This window comes from Malurus melanocephalus, unplaced genomic scaffold, assembly GCF_030028575.1.
Source record: "Malurus melanocephalus ecotype Western Australia unplaced genomic scaffold, MMel_1.1 scaffold_264, whole genome shotgun sequence".
Lineage (NCBI taxonomy): Eukaryota > Metazoa > Chordata > Aves > Passeriformes > Maluridae > Malurus > Malurus melanocephalus.
Window position 1 is genome coordinate 604,331 of NW_026623496.1, and position 24,052 is coordinate 628,382.

General features: G+C 36.7%; 1 protein-coding gene across 1 annotated transcript in view; it reads left to right on the forward strand.

Annotated features, from left to right (window-relative positions):
• The window catches only part of ESR1 (estrogen receptor 1), a 156,758-nt gene that overhangs the window by 106,461 nt on the left and 26,245 nt on the right, over positions 1 to 24,052 (forward strand). Inside the window, 1 exon segment of the mRNA XM_057375922.1 lies at positions 2,227 to 2,562. Coding sequence (XP_057231905.1) covers positions 2,227 to 2,562 — 336 coding nt within the window.

The window sequence follows — 24,052 nt, forward strand, 5'->3', positions numbered from 1 at the left end:
AGGAAAAGCAGAACTGCATACAGTGTTCATTCTAGTGTGCCTCACGATAATAAACTGTGATTTATGAAGTTGTTCTGTCCTCCCTTCCTTTCCTAGTAATTTCTAGCCTTCTATTTACTTTCTGAACTTATCTGATGTTTTTATAGTATTTTTCTAACCCCAGGTTCTTGTTTATGAATTATGTCAGCCCATCTATTTATGAGTATGTTGAACAGCACAGACCCCAAGAATACTTTCTATTTGAAAGAAAATTGCTAGATGAGCAGTKGTAAAATTTGAAATGTGAGGAAGTTAACAAATGCTTTAGTTTCTGTGACCCATTTGGGCTTGTTCATGTGATGACATCTACAAGTTTCACACAGCAATTCTAATTCAAAAGCATTACATTGATACAAAGCAAAAAACAAAAATATCTGTTAGAGATAGAACATGCCTGCTATKGAGTATTTCAAGGAAGTAAGTTACCAATGAGAATATCTCTATGATGACATTTTGCCAGAATAAATCTTGTGTTTTTATGAATAGTAAGAATCTCCCCCCACTCTCTTTAACAGAAACTGTTTAGTGGTAGGAAAGATTGATATTGAATGAAAAATGGAAACAGCAAAGCACTTCAGAGTTTTGGCTCAGAAATAGTTTAGTGAATGGGAAATGCAGATAGGTTAAGTAATAGGAGTGATGAAAGATTTATTGAACTCCCTTTATCTGAATAGATTAATGGAATAGAATCACAAAGCCTACTAGACTTTGAATGAATTAGACATAAACTGCTCAATCGTCAATTACTAATTCAGTGAAAATCTCACTATAGCTGAAGAAAGAGGGAAAGAGATCTAAAGATTCTCCCTGTTTCTTTGAGGCTGGAAAAGTATGCCTGCTTATGTGATCCAACATTTAAGTGAAGGCAAGTTTTATGTGAGATGAAAAGGCTGCTAACAAAGACTGAGATTCTAAAGGTTTAAAATTTTGTGGTGTGAAGAGAGCTGAGCAAAGGTTGTGTTTCCCTTTCCCAGCCATTAGAAAGGCTGTATTGATTGCTTGCAAATGTTTTGTTTTGTTTCGTTTTTGCTTTAAATGTTTTCTCTATTCCTTGTATAGTTTGCATCTTTGTTCTCTATAGATACTTCCTTTGCTTTTCAAACTGGGACTAGTGCTGCTTTTCATATTTCATGAGAACTCCAGAATAAGCCACGTCATAAGCTGCCTTCTCATATCTCAATTCTTTGTGTGCTTTCCTTATTACTTGGTYGTCCTCCCCTGCCTCCACTTGATGATGGATTAAGGTTTTTGACTCTGTCTCAAAATGCCTGTAACTCCTCCACTTASAGCCAGACTTAACCTTCCCTTTATGGTTGGAGTCCACGTGGGCTTTATCAYTATGTTTTTCTTGTAACCTTTCCACAAAGGGAGATTTTGTTCCACTGTAAAGGTCTTATGTTGTTTGAATTGGTATGGCTGACTTGATAATGTCCCAAGGTTCAGGGTCACACAGTGCAAAGCACATTGCAGACATGTGCAGTAATGACAGTGAGGGTTTCTGTTGTGGTTATTTTAGCCTTTTGACAGTAGGTCTCCCACATCAGATTCTGAAGTTGCARTTATCTCTCCTTTTATTACTTATGTTTATCTACTTATGTGGAATTCTTTATTGCTGTATAAGTTCATCTTATAATGGGAACTTTCTTGAGTGGTTTTTATATAATTATGAAGATCACAGGCTCAGTAATAGAGTGATGTTTAATTAAAATAATCGGTGACCTTAAGCAAATATTTCTAGATATTTTTTGGGAGCTACTTCTGTCATCCATCTGATCCACCAACATCATTAATTTATCATTGATCATTTATAGAATAATGGTCTGCTAGAGGCTGGAACATGGTTTGAAATTTTGGGCTGTAATGCAATATTTATTTATTCCCAATAACAAACGTCCTTTTGTGGGGCTAAGGCAGCCTAGACAGTGTCTCTAGTCTGGAGTTCTGTGTGAGCCCAACTAATCTGAATTTTAGGAAGGTGTGCACTATTCATGACACTATACTTTTAAAAATGATTTTTCTCTCCAACCACTTATGTAAGATTCCCTGTATAGGAAGAAATCTTCAGAAAATAAATCWAGAGTCAGTGCTGCCTGGGTCTATCAAAAGCATCTGCTGTTGGCTGAAGCCAAGTGTACATAATACTTCAGTTCAAGGAATGGAGTTAATTTTATTCTTGTGTGTCTCTAGGAATCCGGAAAGACCGCAGAGGTGGGCGAGTGATGAAACAAAAACGCCAAAGAGAGGAGCAGGATTCCAGGAATGGGGAGGCTTCTTCAACAGAGCTGCGAGCTCCCACCCTTTGGACAAGTCCACTGGTGGTTAAACACAACAAGAAGAACAGCCCAGCCCTGTCCCTRACGGCAGAACAGATGGTCAGTGCCTTGCTGGAAGCTGAGCCACCCCTAGTTTATTCTGAGTATGACCCAAACAGACCGTTCAACGAAGCCTCTATGATGACCCTGTTGACCAACCTTGCAGACAGAGAATTAGTGCACATGATCAACTGGGCAAAGAGAGTTCCAGGTAAGGGAAAAAAAGCCCTAGTTAACTATAAAACCTGTGGATCACAAGCAAAAAAAAAAAAAAAACCACCCTGATTTTCTGACTACCTATTTTCATTTAATTCAACTTGTTCACTTAAGTATAAACACATGAACAAAATTTATAGCATTAAACAAATTGGTTGATAAAATACTATAGTGCAATGTAAGCGACTTTTTAAGGTAGATTTATTCAAGAAAACTTCTTTTACCCATAGTTTGATTGAAATATTTTTTCCCCCAGACAAAACTCAGCAAAATTAACACAAAAAAAGATTATTAAACTCAAATTTAGTCAATCTGATCTAATCAAATTATGTTAACTCTTTTGATGCCTTTTTAAAAGGTTTACTCTCATATACGAGAAGTTAGCCATAAATTCAGCATCACTAGTAAGCTCATAAGTATTAGTATGATTTATTTAATTGCCAGGTTATAATTTTGACCATGAATTACAGATCTTTCATGAATTTTGTGTCTGGAAAACAGATCCAGATTAACAGTTTTTGAATGAATTTTTTTTTTCATACAAGAAAAACATGTTTTTCTACATATCATTTTGGTGCAAGTTTCCCTGTTTTCCCAAAAGGAATGACAGAATTGTGGGAAATATTTAACATTTGACTGTATGTTACATATYCATTCATGTAGTTTAATTAATCAGTATAAATGAAATGAGAGAGTAGTTTTGTAATAAATTTCATCACCTTTCAAAATTTCAATCTACACAAATAGTCTTCATAAGTTAAGATTTATAAAGTTGTAAGACGTTTATTGCACATGTTGTAGTTTCAGCTTGGTAAAAACACTGGCATACATGGTAATTTATACGTCATATTTCACTGGGATTCTGATCTTTTAAGATTTTACCGTAACTATTCATTTAATTAAAATTATGTATCTGCTTTAGGAATGAACGCTAGAGATGACTAACACAGCTCTCACTCACTCAGTGCATTACCTCAAAAGAATTACACCCAGGTTATGCCATTTTTCTGTTTTCCTTCATTTAAGCTTGGCAAGACTGTTCCTGGTAAATCAATAACCRTGTCTTTTCCAGTCCTTAAGGGCTCCCTTTCAACCACTTTTCACATGTCACTTTGTGGGCTCCAGCTATGATCAATGAGAACCTGTGTGTTTTTCATTTCTCATAGTATCTTATAAGAAATCACTTGAGAATTTTATTCTTGACAAAGTTGCAGTGGTTGAGGCTTGATCTACAGTCTGTTCAAGTCAAGGGCAGGTTCCGCTGTTAATTAGGTATGGTTTGGATTATRCTTCTACAAAAATGCTTTTGAAAAATGAACCTATGTGCATAGTGTTAATGCTATTCACTATCRAAACAGACAGATTTTTAGAGATATAATTAATCCAAGTCTGTTAAAATAAATTAATTTACATTCAACATGAATATAACACAATCTAAATTCATTATGTTGTCAAACTGGAAACATTTGGTTTCTGTGACTTTTGAGAGTGTAATTGATGAAAATGTGTTTAGAAAGGAGGTAACTTTGTCAGAGAACCTAGATCTGTTTTTATTCAGAAAAATTCAGAAGATTCAGAAATCTCCCTAGATCTGCTTGTCAGRTGAAGATGAATAGAACTGGCAATGATCAAAAAACTGCCTGGTTTACCAAATATATACTTCAAATTTTCAGAAAGCCTCTGACACCAGAAAATCAAGTGTATAAGGTTATCAACTGTTCGTGTCTATCCAACGTATTTTATATTTAAATTTACATTAATTGTCAAAACTGCTCCTAAGGAGAAATGGAGCCAAATTTGCTCCATGTGTATGCAATAATAAGTGCTCCAGCAGATGAGGTTTTATATAGAACTGCTGAACTTTGATTAGAATTAAAAACCAAAAATCCTTTTCCAGTTATAGTTTGATCTWCTAGGCACAGTACAAACAATTATAGCTCAGCAAAATCCTAAAGCAGGAGAGAGAGAATAAAAAGAGTTTGGGGATTCTAAAACTGCTGGATACCTGGTCGGTCCCTAATGCTGTGGCTTGGAGAACAATATGCATGAACAAAAGCAGAAATTAAAGTCTTTTAGAAAGCTGATTTAAAAGAATTTAGGAATTGTTTACCTACCTCTACAAYTGGGGACTCTGAGAGTAAGAAATTTGGATCTAGGTGCTTAAACATGTCTATGTATTTTTAATCTCATTTGGTCCCTAGAAAAGGTTGTGTGTACTCAATTGCTGATATTAAATTTTAGAGGTACTGATCATCTTTCAAAGACCAGATCTTTGCTTATCAAAATTTTCTTCTGCAGGAAAATATTGGGAATACATATGCATGAATAGAAATGTGTGTGATAACATGAATTGTATTTTCACCTCCACAATTGAAATATTGCCATTGAAATATTGCCTCCGCTAATAGGAATTATACAATACTGCTTAATCAGAGAGGATTTTTGTATACTTATGCATAAACAGAGGAACTGAATAATTGTTCTCTATTCAGTGAAGTATTTGGTGTAACAGCATTGTGTAAATCCACTCAGTTATATTTTCAGCTAATTCATCAAGGTTTCAAGCTTCAGAACCAAGGGTAAAAATATCTTTTTTTTTCCTCAAAAAGTGAGTGTACTTTTTAGCAATAGAAAAAAAAAGAAGTTGCAGCAAACAGCTGCTCCTCTGCACATTTCTCAGGCCTTGGAAACATTGTGTAAATTAATTTACCTACATGCAGGATGAAGGAAAGCAAGGAGAAAAGTCTGTGAGTGACTGAGTTGAAATCATGTTTCATAGTGGATCACAGAATCACAGGATATGCTGAGTTGGAAGGGACCCATAAGGAYCATTGAGTCCAATTCCTAGCCCTGTACAGCACCATGCCCAAGAGTCACACCATGTGTCCGAGAGCATTGTCCAAACACTTCTTGAGCTATTCCACACTAGTGCTGTCACCACTTCCCTGGGGAGCCTGTTACAGTGCCCAACCACTCTCTGGGTGAAGAACCCTTTTCTAATATCCAACCTAAACCTCCTCTGGCACAACTTCAGGCCATTCCCTKGGGTCCTGTCACTGCTCACCACAGTGATCMCTGCCTGCTCCTCCTCTTCCCCTCACAAGGRAGTTGTATCCTGCTATGAGGTCTCCACTGCTCTCCTCCAGGCTGAACAAAGTGACCTCAGCCTCTCCTGATAYGGCTTCYCTTCAAGGCCCTTMATCCTCCTCATCATCCTCCTTCGGATGCTCTCTAATAGTTTAATATCTTCCTTACCTCGTGGGATGCAGAACTGTCCCCAGCACTTGAGGTGAGGCCGYCGCAGCCCAGAGCTTATCTGAGCTCAGAAACAAGTTCCCCTATGACAATGCAATTCATAATATGCCAAATACATAAAAGTTTGGTTTCATTTTTCTTTGGAACCTGGGGCACTAATACAAGTGGTTTTGCCAGATTAAATGAACAAAAATGTTGTACAGTGTCCTATGACATAAACAAAAAATTCAGGATACCTTACTCTTTGCATGACCTAATGGGGATTAAGGCTGCAGTCCTCCCAGGTGGCCTCTGTGAGACACTGATGGTGCCTTTTGATTACCCCAGACACCTGGAATAGCTGGCAGCTGCACATGAGTGGGTGCAAACAGATTGTGGTGGGCTAGAGTTTACATGTAAATTGAGCCTTTTACCATTTRATTGGGACAAATCACTGAAGATCATAYGTAGGCAAGGTATCAGTGTAGATGGAATGCTCTTTTCTGAGAATCACATATACCTGAAGGGTATGCCTTCCTATGTTCTTGACTTACCTAACATCTTGGGGATATAGTACCACCTTCTAATGAGATTTTATAGTTTTGTAAATTTTCATCATGGTCTTTGAAAAAATGAGGAAAATCATTACTTTGCTTTTCTACAGAAATGCTGTTATATCAAAGGAATTAATTGTATTTCATTATTCACTTACTGTATGTAGTATAATGTCATATATGGAGTACTTTAATATTTTCTAAATGATGCTGGCATTTTCAGTGTAACCATCAATACATTTTTGGTGCAGGATCTCTTGAGATGGTGTGAGACATTACGAGTTTATGCAGTGAGCTCATGGTAAAGAGTGTAGCTTTAAGGAAATTTTGTTGCAAGGGAGAGATCTTTGGCAGTGCTGCTACAATCTTGTATAACTATTTACTACAAATACAGTAGCTGTACAACTTAATAGCCCTAAAATGGTACACTGGGCATACAGGCTTTGAAGTTTTGAGATGATTCACTGTGCGGTACTTATTTTATGGCTTCATGGTCCGAGGAGATAAACATTTTGGCACTGGGGTTTTTTGTTTTTTCTTTCTTTATTTCAAAGCCACAGAGGTTGGTTTTTTTTTTTGTTTTTTTTTTTCCTTAAGATATTGTTTTCCTATTTGACCTTCTAAACTGCTCTGTTTGTTAAATTAGGAACAGTGTGTAAAAAGGCCAATAGCCACAATTTTACTCTGCACTTTAGCGGCACCAAACCTTGAAAAAGAAAAAATTAGTCAGCTTGCAGTGGAAGGAAAGATATCTTAGATGAGAGTGGTATGTTTTTATAACCCTTTAGGTGTAGGAAAGTTTACAGAGCTTCTAAGTGCAGTGATCTTCCTGCCAACAATTTATACTTATTTAAAAATAGGAATGGCTTCTAATTCCTGTAATAATTTTTAATAACACTTTCAAAATATCTGTTTTATAGTCTCTTCTCCTTTGCCTAACAGGCTTGCTGTGGAGATTTTGAAAATGTTACTTAAAAAGCTCATCCTTTGCTTATCTCTTTAATCTGATACTTTCTGCTCCACTGCTTAGATGAAAAACAGAGGAAGCAAATCTGTAAGCAAAAAGAAATGAAAATAGGCATCTGCATCTTACTTTATGGCTCTATTTGCTAATCTAATTTCTGCAAAGTTTCAATTAATTACTATGAATGTAAGAGATGAGTATCAAATCTTTAGCARAATGAAGTAAATTTGAATTTTAATAACAAGACTGAGATGTGTCATTCAATAGAACGATTAGGAAGGGCAGCAGAATTAAAATCATTGAATATAAAATTATAGCTTCCCATCCCTGTGTTTTCTYAGTCTGGGAAGCATCTTCAGTTTTTCTTGTTTGTATTTGTAAAACCAAAAAAGCACCACTTTCCATCCTCTTCCTCCTCCAGCTTCGGGRTGCTGCACAAGAAAACCCCTCGCTTACAAGTATCTTTTTTATTATCTCTAGAATTGTCTTGTAGTTCTTTTAGAAAAAGTATGAGGCATATTTCTTCCTSTACAGAACTTTGAATGAGAGAAAGGGATGAGACAATGTGACACAATGGTTTGCTATTGAGAGATAGAGCAGARGTGCTGTTCTAAAGGACAGGGAGATGTTATATACACCAGGAGCTTGTATCAGATGGGAAAAAGCCAAAACTGAGAAGGAACCATTCAGCAAAAAATGCTTGTAAAGGAACATAAACTCTAGCTTCAGGTATCAGTGGGAACAAAAATACAGGCAGTGGTTTTGCTAGCTGAAGACTGAAAAAAAATTACAGCAGGAGAAGAAAAGTATCAAGGTCTGAATTATAACTCTGATATTGGGAACGTAGGAGGTACCTTAATGCAATAGTTTTCAAACTCTAGGGAGTCCCTAGAGTTAGGGATATAGAAAGGGAGAGAAATACATCAGGACAAGTTGACCAGCAACAAGGAGACTCCAACTGTGAGAAAAAGTAAAGAACACTTGCAAGAGAAAAAAGATGCTGTGAATTAGTCAGATGAGCCAACAGGAAATTCAACAGCTCAATACTTGTCGTGTTACTTATTGCTAGGACTCCTGCTGAAGGCCAGTAATTTGTTCAGGGGCTCTTCCAAGTGGAAGAGTCTGGTTGTTGCCTGCTCCTATTGCCACAGGAAGAGCCTTGGGATGTGATTTACTTACTATTCTTTCCCATTTCTTCTTCTAAGCCATAGTGTTTGAGCTTTAAGTCCCACTYTTTCCCCAGGAGCTTCTGGCAGTAGGAATTAAAATAATGTGTTCAAACTGCATCCTTGTATTTGAATAAAATTTCAATCAAGGGAAATAGAGTTAGAAAAGGAAAAGTAGTCAGATATCCACTTAGAATATATCTTTAGAGAACCATTTAGAGTATTTCTTTAGAGAACCTTCRAGTAAGCTCTGAAATATATTCTTGAGAGTTCTCTAATACTTGTCTTGCAATTTTTTTTTGTTTTTGTTTTGTTTATTCTTACCAGGTCTTTTGCAAACTCCTAAAGCTAATTCTGTAGTTTTCCAGATTTYATTTCATTGTCCAGAAGAGAGAAGTTTTGAAGAATACATCAGCAAATACATAGCCAAAAAAAAAATTAGGTTGCTACTCCACATATGATAGTATCATAATTCCTTCTGTGCACAGTGGTTTTAAAGTCAAGACCCACAGTGCTATTACAAGGCTGATCCTATTCAGGCCTTTTCAGAGTAAAAGATRCTTAAATTTCAATGTTTTGAATTTTGGAACTTCCCATCAAGCTGTCTCAAAAAAACCCCAAAAAACTTCAGTAACCAAAATTTACCTATGAGTAATCTTGTTTTCCTGCTTGACATATAGTGACAGATGAAAAATTACACCAAACAGGTAAGAAGCARCTAATATTGCTTTAACAAGAAATACTTCTATTTTGGAGTTAATTGGGCATTCAATAACATATAATTTTAATTGATAATGAGTGTTTGAAGATGGAATTCTAGTTGTCCTGGCAAATGAAAGTACAAAAAGGAGCATCCAAAGTGATAATCTTTATAGTTTTTAGCCAAAACTTTAAGAAATTAAATACTTAAATTTTAAGTATTAAATTAAAATTTAAATTTTAATTTAAATTAAATTAAACTTTAAGACCCTTAAATTAAACTTTAATTTAATACTTCATTTCTAAAAGATATGATCCTTTTATAAAAGCATTTCCTGCTATTTTTCTTCAGCTGATAAATAATTTACACTCTTGGATGAACATATCTGTCTTAGAGTCTTCAGCTATGCTGAACCCTGGAGCTTTCCAAGAAACGCTCGTTAATTTCTACTCTAAGTAAACAGTAAGTAATGATCCCTCCTGATTTATTTGTTTCTGAAAATAATTTACAAAAAGAATATGCGATTGTTGGAAAGCACTGATGCGATATGTATGTGCATGTGCACATATCCATTGTTGCATGTTCACATAATTCACACAAATTGGCCCTTTWAGCTTCGTGTTTAATAACTTCAGCCTAATTCTTTTAGGTTCTCTYTGGTACTATATCTGAACACAATCAGCTGTAATTCCAGTTTAGAAGTTATTTTAATATAATTTGTATTAGTTTCCCGTTCAAGTGAGTCACTCACTGCAATCTCATGTTAGATATATAGGAGTTTTTAAGTTGCATCAAAATAATTAGGAAAGATTTATTGCAGGCGACTTCTGGATGGGCTTTTGCCCTGTCTGTATTGCTGCGGTGGTGCTTTATACGACACATCTGTTACGCAGCTCATTTGTTTTCTCCAGTTATCTCTCCAGGAAGTGAACTATGTGTRTAAAGAGTATGTTGTTTTGTCTGYGTGCTAGTTATGGACTGCTGTGAATTTAAAGTAGTGAAAGGAAGTTAAAGAATATCCCGCAGTGGAATGGGAGATGAGAAATCTGCAATTGTYTTGTTCCTCCAGGAGTTTGTTCTCAGCAAAGAGGGTCCATAAGGAACCATTGCTTTCTCTTCCTTATGTAAAGTTCTGTTCCTTGTAAGAGATGTTGCTGTCTGCCACAGTCCTGAGCAGGGAGACAGAGATGAAATATTTATCACTGTACTTAGACTCTGTGTCCAGACTAAAGGTTCTTAAGCCTCTTGAGGAGCCCTGGAAAGAGAAGAGAGGAATCAAGAGCTTGGTTTTGATTCAGTGCCCAGTTCCCTTTGCCCACCAGGGAGAGGCATTACTCAGGCTGTCAGAGGTACCCAGTGATTCTCCTTGTGAGCAGACTATCTCAGAAAAATAAAATGCATGTCTTCAGAATTTTCAGTGATTTTTGCCTCTGCAGCTTGAGATCTTTGGTTTGGAACTAAATCCAGGTGGACCTCTTAAGTCCCAGAATCAAGGTTAATATACAGATGAGGAGAAAAGTACCATTCAAAAATCTTGTTTATAGGCTTAAAGTGTTGTGTTCCCTGTGAAATTATCTTCTGGAGTGTTTAAGTTGAATTGGAAAACTGAATTTCAARAAATCTAATTTCATTTTAATTGACAAAGATAGGGAAAGTGGTAAAGTAGGGCTAATTAAAATGTTCCTAGGTAATATTAATTCTTGTCAATAGTCTGATGAAGCATCTTCTGCAACAGCTGCTGTCCCTCAGAAAACACGGCTGCAGATAGAGAAGTGGCTATACAGGCTGCTGTCATGGGAGCCAGGTGTTTGCTAAAACTCTGAAAAGTCCCTGACTGGTGTGTTCATTGTATTAAAAACAATGATAGAGTTAAAAGAGACTGGAATAGAGTTAAAATTGCAATATTGCCATATAATATAAACTCTGATATTAGTATTGCCTGTCTGACCTATTTCAGAAAGCTTCTTTGATTGTTACAAAGGTTATATTTCTTACGAGTATCACATGCATTTGTAAAAGGTAYTCTGTGAGATTGTAATTTCACAAGTGTTTATTCCAGTTCCAGTGCTGGCTAGAACGGTTCCTAYCTTTCTGCTTCTCCCTGTGTTGGGGTGGCTATGCAARTATASGGATCTGGGCTAAAAATGAATCTTYTGGGTGTGTGTTTTGGTTTGTCAATAACTWGTTTGAGTTCYCCAGTTCAGTTCAYGGCAAAATAGTTGAGACAATTGAAATGTGGGGTGACAGCMTACCAGGAGTGAATAGGCAAYGTTAATGTGATGGTGCTAGGAAGAAATATTCATGTATCTATATTGCCAATAATAACATACAGCTATGCAGCAAGCCTTTTTCTAATTTAATTTCTCTTTATTTCTACTTCTGCAGAGAGGTCTTTTCCAGTCTCTCCTGTACAAAGGGCAAGAATCTGCTAGTTCCTGGCACCATTTACAGCCTTTATCCTGTCCGCTTAAGTAGATATTTGGCTCCTACTTTGCATGTTCCTKCTTAATCTGTAACATATTCTGTGATGTTATTCCATAGTTCTGAGGGTTTGGAGGCTCATAGGTAGGAGGTAGCACCCCCTAACTTAAGATGCATCTTGTTCATAGAGGGTCTTCAGTTGGCTTCCATCCCTGGGGTACAAGATACTTTACTTCCCAGGAGGCAAAGACTGTGTGGTTGGTTGCCAATTCTAATTTTTGAAAGCTGTTCTTCTGTCTTTCTCTTCCAGGAAGGCAGTAAATTCTTCTGGAAGTTCTTTGGGCCAAGTTTGCACTGTACAGCTAGTAAATAGTGACCTGAAGTGACAGAAGCATGTGGCAGCCCTTTGGAATCAGCAGTTGACTCTTAGTCTTCTGCAGGGKGGCATTTTGCAATGTCTGTGGAAAAGGAAAGCTCTAGTATACTTTATTTGGTGATGGTRGGATTAAACACTGCTATTAATTGGTTAACATCTCACACATTTTAAAACCAGTATACACAGAGAGGTTCTCAGCTAACACAGAAGAGCTGCCYGTGAAAATCCGGCACATTTATCAACTTGTGACTTCATTGTTTTCCCAACTTGGTATTCATATAAACACAGTTATGGAGGATCATTGACTCCAGTATGAATACCAAACACACTTTTTTCCTCCAGTAAACACGTAGGGTTACATTCCTTTATACTTTTGGGAAGAATGCTGCTTTACCACAGGGCAGTGCTGAGTGTGCCAATGCCTCCTTGTGTCAGTCATGTACAATACTCTCTTTACAATGAGCCATGGTGAATCCATCCCTAAACTGGTGTCTCAGGACTTTATCTGCTGCATGAGAAAGATATGAAGCAYGCTAAATATCGCTGTTGTGGATATAAACACCCCCCCTACATCTCCCAGTCTGAAAATTCTTAGCCTACAGGCATAAATATGAATTAAATCTGCTATATTTTTTTCTTACAATGCTCATTATGCTCCTGCTTTATGCCTTGCCAGTATGCCTTTCTTTTCAAAAAAAGACTTATATTTTGCAGAATTTTTACATGCTGTAAGTATTCTAATGTTTATTTGTTCTGTTTCTTGTTTGTTTTTTGGGTTTTGTTTATTTTTGGRGGGGAGTCGGTTGTTTTTTTTGGGTYGKTTTAGTTGTTTGGTTTGGGKTTTTTTTAAGGGAACACTTCTAATCAAGTGTTCAAACTGACACATGTTCGAACATTTGAATGAGACAGTGCCAGGCWACACAAATAGATTTCATTTACTGCCTTATTTCAGCAGACAGTGGGATCAGAGTGCTCTTCTCTTTAGACTCCAGRTGAGGCTTTTTCTACCTTATTTATCAGTAATAGGGCTTCTGAGAGGTTTTGGTAAAAATCCATCACTGCAGTCTGATGAATCCAGATCTGCTTTTCTTCAGCTGACAGTGAATAACTGTTACCAGCTTTCCATGAGTTATTTTATTTACAAATAATGTGGAGTAACTTGTAAGGGCTGATTTCATGTAAGTGGAAGACTGAAATTATTCACTAATGAGATRTCTGAAGTAGTTCAACATAATGTTGATGAGCTCTTTTCCCCTTCTTAATAATCTTGGACCCTCTGTGTCTCTGAGCAGCTTCCTAATACTTTAATTGGGGTAGGACTATATTTAGATGTGTTTGTAGATGCTTTATTTTACACTCAGAATTATCTTTGTGTGTGTGTGTAAGACAATAATATTAAAGATCTTTGCTCTTTTTTTTAATTTCCAAGTTCATATCTCTTCCTCAGTTAAGCCTGAAAATGCTTAAACTTTATGTTGATTGCAGATGTAGCACAAACAGTTAGGGGGTGACTCACTTCTCTGAGTATCTCTCAAATTCCTGTTTTATTTGTTCTGATTAAGTCAAATTATTTTCTGTCATCTTCATATTTTGCTGCCTCATTGCTTTCTTGGCCTGTCAGATCATTAATTATTATATTTAGGATAATGAAAGTTAGAGTGCTGTGTTGTGTTGACAAGTTTTCACCACATTGCTGCATCATATTTTCTGTCCCTTGTTGGGTTCTTTGCAAGTTTGTCTTTTACCATCGTAGTGCAGCATCAATTCCGTGTGCCCACRTGAAGGTACTGCCTGATTTCACCTCATCTTGATAACTCTCCTGGTGGCAGCAGGGTAGCCAKGGGAGAACAGAAACATATATATATAAGTATAAAACAAGAACCCATAACCTTCTGGATGTCATCAAAAGTGGGCAGYATGATTTGGGTAACAATCAGGTGATATTTGCTGCCTCGGGGCTCCTACACCAAGCACAGTTCTTCTGCCTCTSAGGATAGGAGTCTTCAGCCTGTAAAAGTCTTCTGGATGTGATCCAGACTGTGCTTTGAGAATCAGTATGGTGATGCTATTCATAAAACAATCTCCTAGACTGTTCCTGAATTGTGTGAAGTGACTCTATTTCTTGATTCAAGACAAAGTTTTATTCTCATCCATAAAGAGTTTGTCAAATTAGCATTTCATATGCAGGTGAAAGAAAAAAGAAAAACAAAATAAACCAAARTGTCTCTGAAATAAGAAAGATGAAAATGACTACTTTTTTCCAAGTTAGAAAAAAAATATCAGATTATAATTCCAGGCAAAGATTTCTGAATTTTAAGTTACACATTTTTTTTCCTAATCTTTAATTTCTGCTATTGTGGTTATTAGAAGATATTGCAGTGATTTTTTTTTTTTTAATGCAGTGGGATTCCATGCAGTTTTTCAGTCCTGTCAAAAGATGATGAATGGAGTTTATAGGTCCGGTCATTTTGGATGAGCTTGGACACTGTTCCAAARCTTTTCCAGATGTCTCCATCAGAGTTGTATAAATAATTAGTTTCTTTGTTTCATGGCAGAAACAAACAGTAAAAAATAAACATTCTCACTTAATACAAAATGAATTTTTTGAGACTTTCTGCTAGATATCAATCTTTTGGGGTGGAATGATTTTTTTTTTTCAATATGAAATAGTAGACTTCAATAAAATTTCAAATATTTCAGGCACCTGTATAAAATTTTCAAAAAGGACAATTTTGAGAGAAAGGGTCTTATAGTTCCTAGAAGTTTAGGTASCTTTTTCAATACTGAGTAGGAATCAGTGCCTGGTAGAGTGCTGAAAACTAAAATGAGGTAGCTGATTGGGAAAATGTGTTTCCAGACAGAAACCAGCCTCTTTTTCTTTATTTTCATTTTGTGAAATCTGACATGTTACCCAGAGCTTTTTAAACTTGTCACCCTGTCACTTTCCARTGTAAAATGCTCTGTCAGGGCGCTTCCAGCCTCACCCCCTGGGTCTGGCCCCAGTATGTGTCTCAGCAGGCAGTRCAGGAGTTGAGTCAAGGTCACAGTTCTCCAAGTGCAGCACCTGTGCTTTGTGTGCACACCTGAGCCTGCTCCATTAAATGTGTGAGTTTTCTGGGTTTGTTACCTTTACCCATTGATGGAGAGTGCAATAAAAGGGGCTTAAGCAATGATGTGTTTTGTGGAAACATGCTGCTTGATAATTTGCTAGGTCTCCCTGGACAAGAAAACTAGTAAGAATTGCCAGCTGCATTCCAGTGTCTTGCTTCCCTGTAAAGTATTCCTTTGCTCTGKCTTATGATGACACTCCCACACAGCTGCTAAAATAGTCTTCTTGTTGTAGTGGTTAAAGGAAATTGCTGCAATTAATTTTKCTGTCTTTCTTCTCTTTGATGTATCCTTACAGTTTCTTGGATAATCTTCCAGAGATTGGGTTCTGTTCAAAATCAGTCATGTAGGGGTGAGAGGAATAGGAGCAAAAAGAAACATTCGAGCCTCATTTATGTGTTCTTGTGTTTCTGTTTTGATGTAGGTACCAGGCAATTCAATGAATGCTAAAGTACACATATAAATATATATATAGCTCCTGTTACTCACATAACAAGCGCAATAGACAGAAATAACACTTCTTCAAAAGTGAACAAGCTGAAGGAATAAAATGGATGCAGGTGCATTAGTCAAGCTAGTTTTATATCCTAGTGACTATAAAGAATGACCAGACCATGAACTCTGAAGTTATGCCTCATTTCTTAGGTACAGCACATTATGTTCTGAGCAACTTCTATTTGTAGACTTGAAGAAGTTTTAATCTTCTAGTTCACTACAAACTTGTSAGTTTTTCCCTCTTTTACTTGCATTGCAAAATAATTTTCTTTTCTGCTAATTCCAGATGCTGGTGCAATGAATTCTAATTGGTTTAGTGGTGAGCACAGTAGTGGGTGAGACTGTGGAGGAAAAAGCTTAGTGCCTTGTCCACTGRATTTTATGAATGAAGGAGAGCATAGCCCTCTCAATTTACTCATGTAGAAGTTTTTGCAGTCCAAAAAAGCATTAAATTAAAAAAGTGACTTCYGAAAAACTTCTAAAACTTCCAGATATGGGTGAAGGTATAAATTGAAATGGTGAAACTTTAATTCTTAAAGAACTAAACATAATTATTGGAAATAAAAATAAAAAATGAAWATATAAAMCCAGGATTTTAGGGACTGCCAGAAAGAATAGGGTTAGTCCTTAATTTCAACTTAAATAACAAATTTTAGTTTAGAAGAGTGGCTGAAGCTGGCCACTGATTGTGTTCTCTTGCAAATCTAATTTTATCTCTTTTTWWAAATTTTCTTTATTGTGTTATTATGACCTTTAAGTCTTTCATATAGCTCTTATAATTAAAGGAAAAAAAGGATAAAAAATGTAACAATTAAGATATATTTGCAGCCTAACATTTGTGGAAAAACTGAGGTGGAGAGCAGTAGAAATGAGCTGCCTGTGGTGCAGTAGCATCCCAGCTYCCTGTAACCTGGTGTTGTTCACTTTGCCATCCCCATCCTGTCCCCGCTAYGACCATTACACCATGAGAGAGATGTGCATTGCCTTTATCCACTCTGAGCTTTTCCAGAGCCTCTTTTTCTGGCGAGGTCTGTCTCCTGGTGCCACAGTGAGGGCAGGAATGTGATGCTGCCCAAGCCAGCTGCAGGCAGGGCTCCATGTGAGCCACCCCGGGCCCACTGCTCTCGCTGGCACTGTTAGGGCACTGCCCCATCCAAAGTGTCCTTGCCAACTGCAGTACTTATAAAATTAGTAAGAGGATACAGTAAAAGCACATAGGTGCACTCTGCAAAGAGGAAAACATCTGGGAAGTCTTTGATCTTTGTTTTGAAAATTCTCCCCCAGTCATTGTGTATTGAAATAACCATTTGAAACTTTGCAGGGGCGTGCTGGGGTCATTTAAAATCTCTGACAGAGTCTACCTCAGTCTGCCTCCTTTTACCCCCTCCAGTGATTATATGTTTGCTTAAAAACTGTGATTGCTTAAAGAGATTGCTCAAAGAATGATTGCTTAATGAGACCTTTTGCCTCGAATGATTTTTTTTGACAGCCACAAAACCATCACTTACATTTGGTTTAGGCTGGGATTGGAGCAAAGCCTGGTACTTTAGTAAGGAGGTCAAACAAATGCTGAAAACCTCATACTGTCTTGGATGCAACTAACAGTCAAAAAAACCCAAGTTGTGGTGGATGTGACCTCAAGTCTTAGGGCAGATTTACACSAAGTGTAAACTATCTGAGGTGGCTGATGCTTCCCAAGCGCCCAGCGGTTGCTTTCATTCTCCTCTTTCTTGACAGGTTATTTCATCAATTGTCTGAACACTTTAACCAGCAGAAGAGACCAGCAGTGTGGCAGCCCTAGTTGGGCGGGGAAGGGGAGAAGGGGAAAAAATGAAGTAGAGAGGACAGCTTGTATTTATGAGTCTGTCTTTTGAGTTCATAAAAGTCAGTTAAGAATGCATAACCAGCCCCAGAAATTACTTTAGCTGCATCTGCTTTTGATGGAAAACATTTTGCGTAGCTGTGACCTCTTACAAAAATGACAAATCCCCAAAAAACTCTCMAAACTACTTGCAACTGGCCCGAGAACTGGTATAAGTTTAATATAATGTAATTGACTGTTGCAGAGACAATAAATAAAAGATGTATTACCTCATACCATCTATTTKAGTCAGCAGCTAATAAATTTCATGTAGTATCTTTCTTCACCTATCCAGGGRAAAATTCAAGGAAACCTTCAAAGAAAACCCTTCACATGCAGCTGATGGGCTGTCCCTACACTCAAAATCACARGGAACAGCTGCTGTTGTTCCATTCTCAATATGCAAACAGTGTTCTGTGGCTTTTRTTTGCAAKCCTGAATTTCCTGAGAAATGGCRCTGCTCTCAGTGGTAAAAGAACCATAAAGTAACATCCCAGTGCTGTMAAAGTGTACCCTGAGTCTCAGACATCTGGATTACAGTCCACGAAGKAATTATCATTAACATGCTTTAAATAACTGTCACATAGTGCTGCAAGAATTTTCCATGTAATAACTGACATCACTTTTTATTGATTAGTTGAGCTTGTTTTCTATACAGGCAATATATGCACATCTCCCCTCTTGCTTTGCAACAGAASTATGATAAATTTTCACTTGCAAACTGGCAGGTAGCCTTCACTTATAACAACTACTGTAGAAGATAATTGTAATTATTATTAGCAAGATTTTTTTTCTTATTTTAATAACTTTACAAACTGCTTGTTAAGAGGATGAGGAGAACTTAGGAYTAAGGTAGTTACCTTGCCGAGGTTAGTGAGACCAATTAAAGTTAATGCTTATGTGCTTCCCTGCATTCAGCTCTTCTGCTCACATTCTAAACAACTTCCTCCCCAAATCTAACTTCATAAAGCTCTTTATCCTTTTTCTCTATGAGAATATTTCAGTCTRAATTTTTTAACCTTTACTGATTTGTGAGAAACAGAACTTTCACTTGGGCTGAAGGAGTCTTCAACGCAAAGATTTTTGTGGTTTAAAGGATGACAGAGATTTCTGAGACACCTCTGTCCTAATCCTGCCTCCTCCTGGATGAGGCACTTAACCTCTCTGTGTTCTATCTATAAAATACGTTTAATAATACTTAATGGTTTTACTGCCCTTTGAAAACATAAAGTGCTATGTGAGTGCCAATTACTTTTATTATGTTCCCTGATGGAAGGCCTCAATGTATTTGTGTTAAATGGTACTGCTAATGCACTTTCTGGAATAATCTKTGGTTAACAAAGTAAAACAGTTGCTAAAAAACCCCTGTGTGTAAGCATTTTAGAATCATTCTTCAGCTTTTAAATGGAGGAAGAAYAGACCAGCTCCTAKAAATGGGATCTGAAATAAAAGTGACAAATGTGWCATCTCTGCAGCACCCTGCTCTGGGGATAGTGTCAAGTAGGGAGTTTGGCTGGGATGGTCTACCTGCCAAATTGTAAGGCAGGTTTCCTTAAGCCAGCTCGGGGAGGAAGRAAACATCCTCTAGAGGTGAAAAGCAAAAAGTTTGCTTGATCCTGACTTTTAGAATGAATACAGATTGTGAAAGTAGGGCCTCATCATCCTTCTGACTTTTAGAGTTTTGCCCAAAACCCCAAACATTCCTAACCCATATCAAGTTTGTGCCTGTAAATTGTGATTGTTATTTTTCAGAAAAAGGTTTAAAATCATTAGAGCTGAAAATGGCAAAATGTGAAGTACAATTGAAAAAAGGAATTAACAGTAATTAAGAGCAGATGCTGTTCTCCCTGATCTCAAGAAATTTAATTTCTGACTGTTTACAGTCATACGAGACAGTAAGTTTGGATTGGTGTTCAGCTATATTATAATTATCCAGGCAGCAAAAATAGAGAATTGTGAAAGAGCAGACAAAATAGTTAGAGGCTATCACAACTATGCCACTTGCTTTATGTTTGCCTTTCTGATTTCCTCCCAGGAGCTCAGTAAATTGTAGTTAATTTTTTTCTGACCGCACTTACAGAAACAAAAGCAATGTCCTTTTAAAGAAAAATGGAGTAACAAGACTACYCTTCTAGCAAAATATTTGGATTGAAAATATTGAGGTTTAGAGATCTTTGATCTTCAGACTTCAAAATAAGTTGATTTAAAACACTGGTGTTGTGTAAACAATTAAACCAATATGTCCATGTCATACTGTAAGTGCCCTTAGGAGGGAGAACTTAATAAAAGAGTCTTATAATTTTGGTCTGAAGATCTGTGGAAAGAATTAGGAATAAGCATTATAGAAATAGCTGTGTGAGGCTCAAGGAAAACAGTGTTTGTGGTCCCCTGATTCACTCGGCCTTGGAATCTGTTTTGCTCTTCTGTTGTTGTGTACAGACAAGGCTATAGTCAAGGTGTGGGTTTCAGCCACCTCTTAACTAAGAGGTTTCAGGGCTCAGCCTTAAAGGTCAAAGAGGCTGAGTGATCCATGCAATTTCAGAACAGAATGTTATCTTATGTCCCAGATGAATGCATAGATGAGATCTCACCACTCTGTTTAAAATGGAGAGGTTGGGTACCAGGCTCGTGGCATTGAAACAGGCACGTTTTTCACCACTTGATCAAATAGTGGTGACTGAGGTATTGGTCCTTCAATGTGCTTTAGGTTAGGAGGAACAGATGTTTTTCCTCTCTATGGCTGTGTTTTTGAGAACAGAATTTGCCATAGGAATTATTTTGCTCTTTGCCTTTCATCTTAGATATTTTTCTCTATACAAATCCCTCTTTATTTTGTTGCTTTATTGGATTGTTGCTAGCAATTAGGTTGCAGCACCAGCYACTACTTTCCTGCTGTCTTTGCCAACCTAATTAGCGTTCTGTTCCAAATGTGGTCTATTACATGACTGTCGCATGACTGAGATACTGTACTGAATTGTAAACAACAGCCTTTTTCAGGGCTTGTTGCCTTTCAGTGGTTGTTGTTCAAAACACTGCATTAAGATAGAAAAAAAAGTGTACAAATGTAAGACACAAAACATAAGAGTGTTCTGATTTCCTGCAACTTTTTGGTGTAGTTTAACATCCATTTTTTTGCCATAGGAGGTATTATAAAAATTTCTGTTGTTACTAGGTTCAAGACAGCAGACAAGCTGGAAGGATATTTAAGACTTTATTATTCAACATGTTCATAAATTTGCTGGAAAAAAGAGTGTGAATAATAGAGACAAAAATTATGGATGTTATTAAGTTGAATATTGTGATTAAGATAAAGGCAGACTGAAAAACTRTACGGTCCCAATCTCACTGTAAAAGACTATGGTTCAACTGGAAGATGCTGCATGAAGTATAGTATTGTTTCAAAGGCGAACAGGATAACTTTCATCTCAGGAGTGACTGAATATACTAAAAATGTTTGGAAAAGAGAAGTGGAATGATGGAATCTTCCAATAAAATAATTAGATGTATTAGATGAAATAATTAGATGAAAGTCAGAGAGAGATGTTTTGGATTTTTTTTCAGAACAGCAGGAGATTGTTTACCTAACATTAATTGAGAGTGTGAAACTTCTTACTGGAGAGTACTGCTTCAGAGTGTATAAAACATATCTGAAGTACATTAAATGCCTAAATTGGCTCAGAAAGCAGCTGAAGAAACTTGGAGGGGAAAATGTTAAGGGACTTTAGGCACAAATAGAGTTTTCAGCTCTGCAAGTCTGAGCTGCACACCTCTGGAACATGAGGAAACTTCCTGTGGAAGGTCATGTTCCTCCTGCTGTATGTTTTGCCATAAACATCTGGTACCAATTGCTGTTGTAAATGGGATTCTTTGATAGCTGCAGCTTTACTTTTACTTTACTTTTAAAACTATTTATTGCTTTTACTTTACTTTCCTTCAAAGCATCTGGAGACAGAGTCATTCTTTATGACACAAYAATGTTTATTTTCTTGCAAAAATTGGTTGACATTCATATTTTAGGGACCAATCATGATAGTTCAGAGATACAGTGTAAATATACAGGTTGGATTAGAGTTGAATAAAATGTAAAAGGAATTTCTCACCATTTGTTTTCACCTTTATATATCTGATTTTGAGCAGTCTGGGCACCCTGTAGTTGTGTCCTATAAGTATTAGTAGAAACTGCAAAATTATGATAATGATCTACTAATGTTAGTAAGTACCCAGTGGAGGATTTACTGCTGAGGAATTAAATTTGCAATGACACTGGATGTTGGGTCTCAGAGAATGGCAATTGCTRTGGAAATTGTTTCTCATAAAACAGGCAGCTACTTATTTGGTCAAAATTCACCAAGGCAAATGGTGAATTTATTAGTATCAAAATGATTGGTAAAATTTGGCACACCTATCTACATATACATATGTTGGTAGTGTTTATTTAGAGAACTGAAAGGTTCACARTGTATGTTACAGTAGCAATAAATGAAAATCATCTGAGCTTTATGTTGTTCCTTACTGCAATAAAACAACTTAGTGCATAAACCACTTTTCTCAAAGGTGTGTGTTTTACTGAATGCTATTTCCAGTAGTCCTTKCCTTGCCCAAASTCCCAGGTTACAAAAAGATTTGCTCATTTGTTTTGTAAATAGTCAGTGCCTTCATTTCTTTTAGGATGGTGGGATCATACAGTTTTTGGTTCCCAAATCTAATGTCCTGCTTGCTAAAATAGGGCTTTTAATAGCTTTTGCCCCATGGACCCACTCCTGCTTTGGAGTGTCTTGTTGTCTGAGAGATTTGTGTCGTATTGTCACTGATGCAGTACATAGTGCTGCTTTGTATTATAAATGAAAATCAGTTTAGTTTGAACATTACAGTTTTGTGTTTTACWCATAAGTTTATTTGCCACCTAGTCCTAGCTGAGTACTCTGAAGACCATCCTTGCTTTTCAGAAATTCAAATTTCTGTAATCATACAAGAGTTTGTGGAACAATTGTTGTGTTCTTTGTTGGCAGTCCCTTGGAAATACTGTTAATTTGAAAGAGAAAGGATGGTCTAACCATGGCTTTTACTCTGTGTCTCTCTCCTGTCAAGTATAATAGATGAAAGGACCAGTGGCAATCTAGGCCTTGTGTGCTCTGGCTACATAAGAATTTTGATATAAGATCAGGAAACTGGTCAGTCTGGTATAGGGAGTTAATTATTACAGTAAATTAACTGAAATAGCAGTAAATTACTGCAATTGCAGTTAATTAACTKCAATTAATTGATTTTTCAGCAGTGAAGTGAATGTTTTCTTCTTCCTTAAAGCATAGTAATCAAAAATTTAAAATGAAAAAATACTTTTAGAATAATTTTTAAAACTTTCCAGCATTAAAAGAACACTGAAATTCGAGAATTATCTGCAYATCTACACATAATTTCAACAGCACTAAAGTGCAGCATGCTCTAAATGATGAAGTGACTAATGATTGATTCATAATTCAATTTAACCTTCTGTAACATTGTTCTGAATTAACTTGCTTGAACAAGAGTATGTCTTAAAAAATCATTAAATCTTGATTAATATTTCAAATGAGAGCAAATTCAAGGAAATTAAATATATTGCTTAGATAATAACTACTATTGTTGTTAACAATGGTCCCTCATTTGAGGTCGTACTTGGTGCAGGTTTCGCTTCCAGCTCTGGGTTATGCCATTACCTTTCGTAATGCTATTCTCTTTCCCTTTAGATATTTACCCATTGCAGTCTTTTAACTCCTCTAGTTTATTAAACTTCACAGAGTGACTGAATTCCTCACCAGAGGGCATATTTTTCAACTCTTGATTCATTTTGACCTTTTTCTACTCTTCTGTCCAACTTCTCATCCCACTTGCAGGACRTTTATCAGATTCAGCTAACACTGAGATAATTCAACTTTCTTATGCTCTCAGTGTTCTCCTGGCTTTTTAAAAAGTTCATTGTCTTCATTAGTTGTAGCTCAAACTCGGCTGATTTTTCTCCACCATTTATAAGTCCCCTTCACAACTGATGCTGTGTATTTATATCAGAGCTTCATCTTGTAAAAATGCTGAATGTTCTTGGGTTTAAACTTATTCATSATGAAGCTAGTGAGTGATTTACATTTCTTACATTATCAGCCTGCTTTTGCATTATTTCCCATGTGCCAAAAGGACATCTGAATAAAAAMCACTCTGTTTTTCCACATCATCATTAAAATTTTTCCATTGTATGTCCTGTTAGAAATACTTCAGTTCATTACCCTTTTGCCATACTGAAATATGAAATATAAAATATTTTCATTCACTTAATGTGTTGCATGCTTTTACAGTATCAAATATATGATAGAACTTTGTTTCATCAAATCGATTACTTTATAGAATCACAGTTTGATTTGGAAGGGACCTTAGAGATCCCCTATTTCCAACCTCCTTGCCRTGGGCASTGACACCTTCCACKAGATCAGGTTGTCCAAAATCCCATCCAGCCKGRCCTGGAACACTTCCAGGGATGGGGATCCACARCTTCTCTGGGCAGAACATATAGTTTTACCAGCTAMACTAACTAGCTAGTTTTATCAACAGCAAGGTAATAAATTAAMAATGTCACCT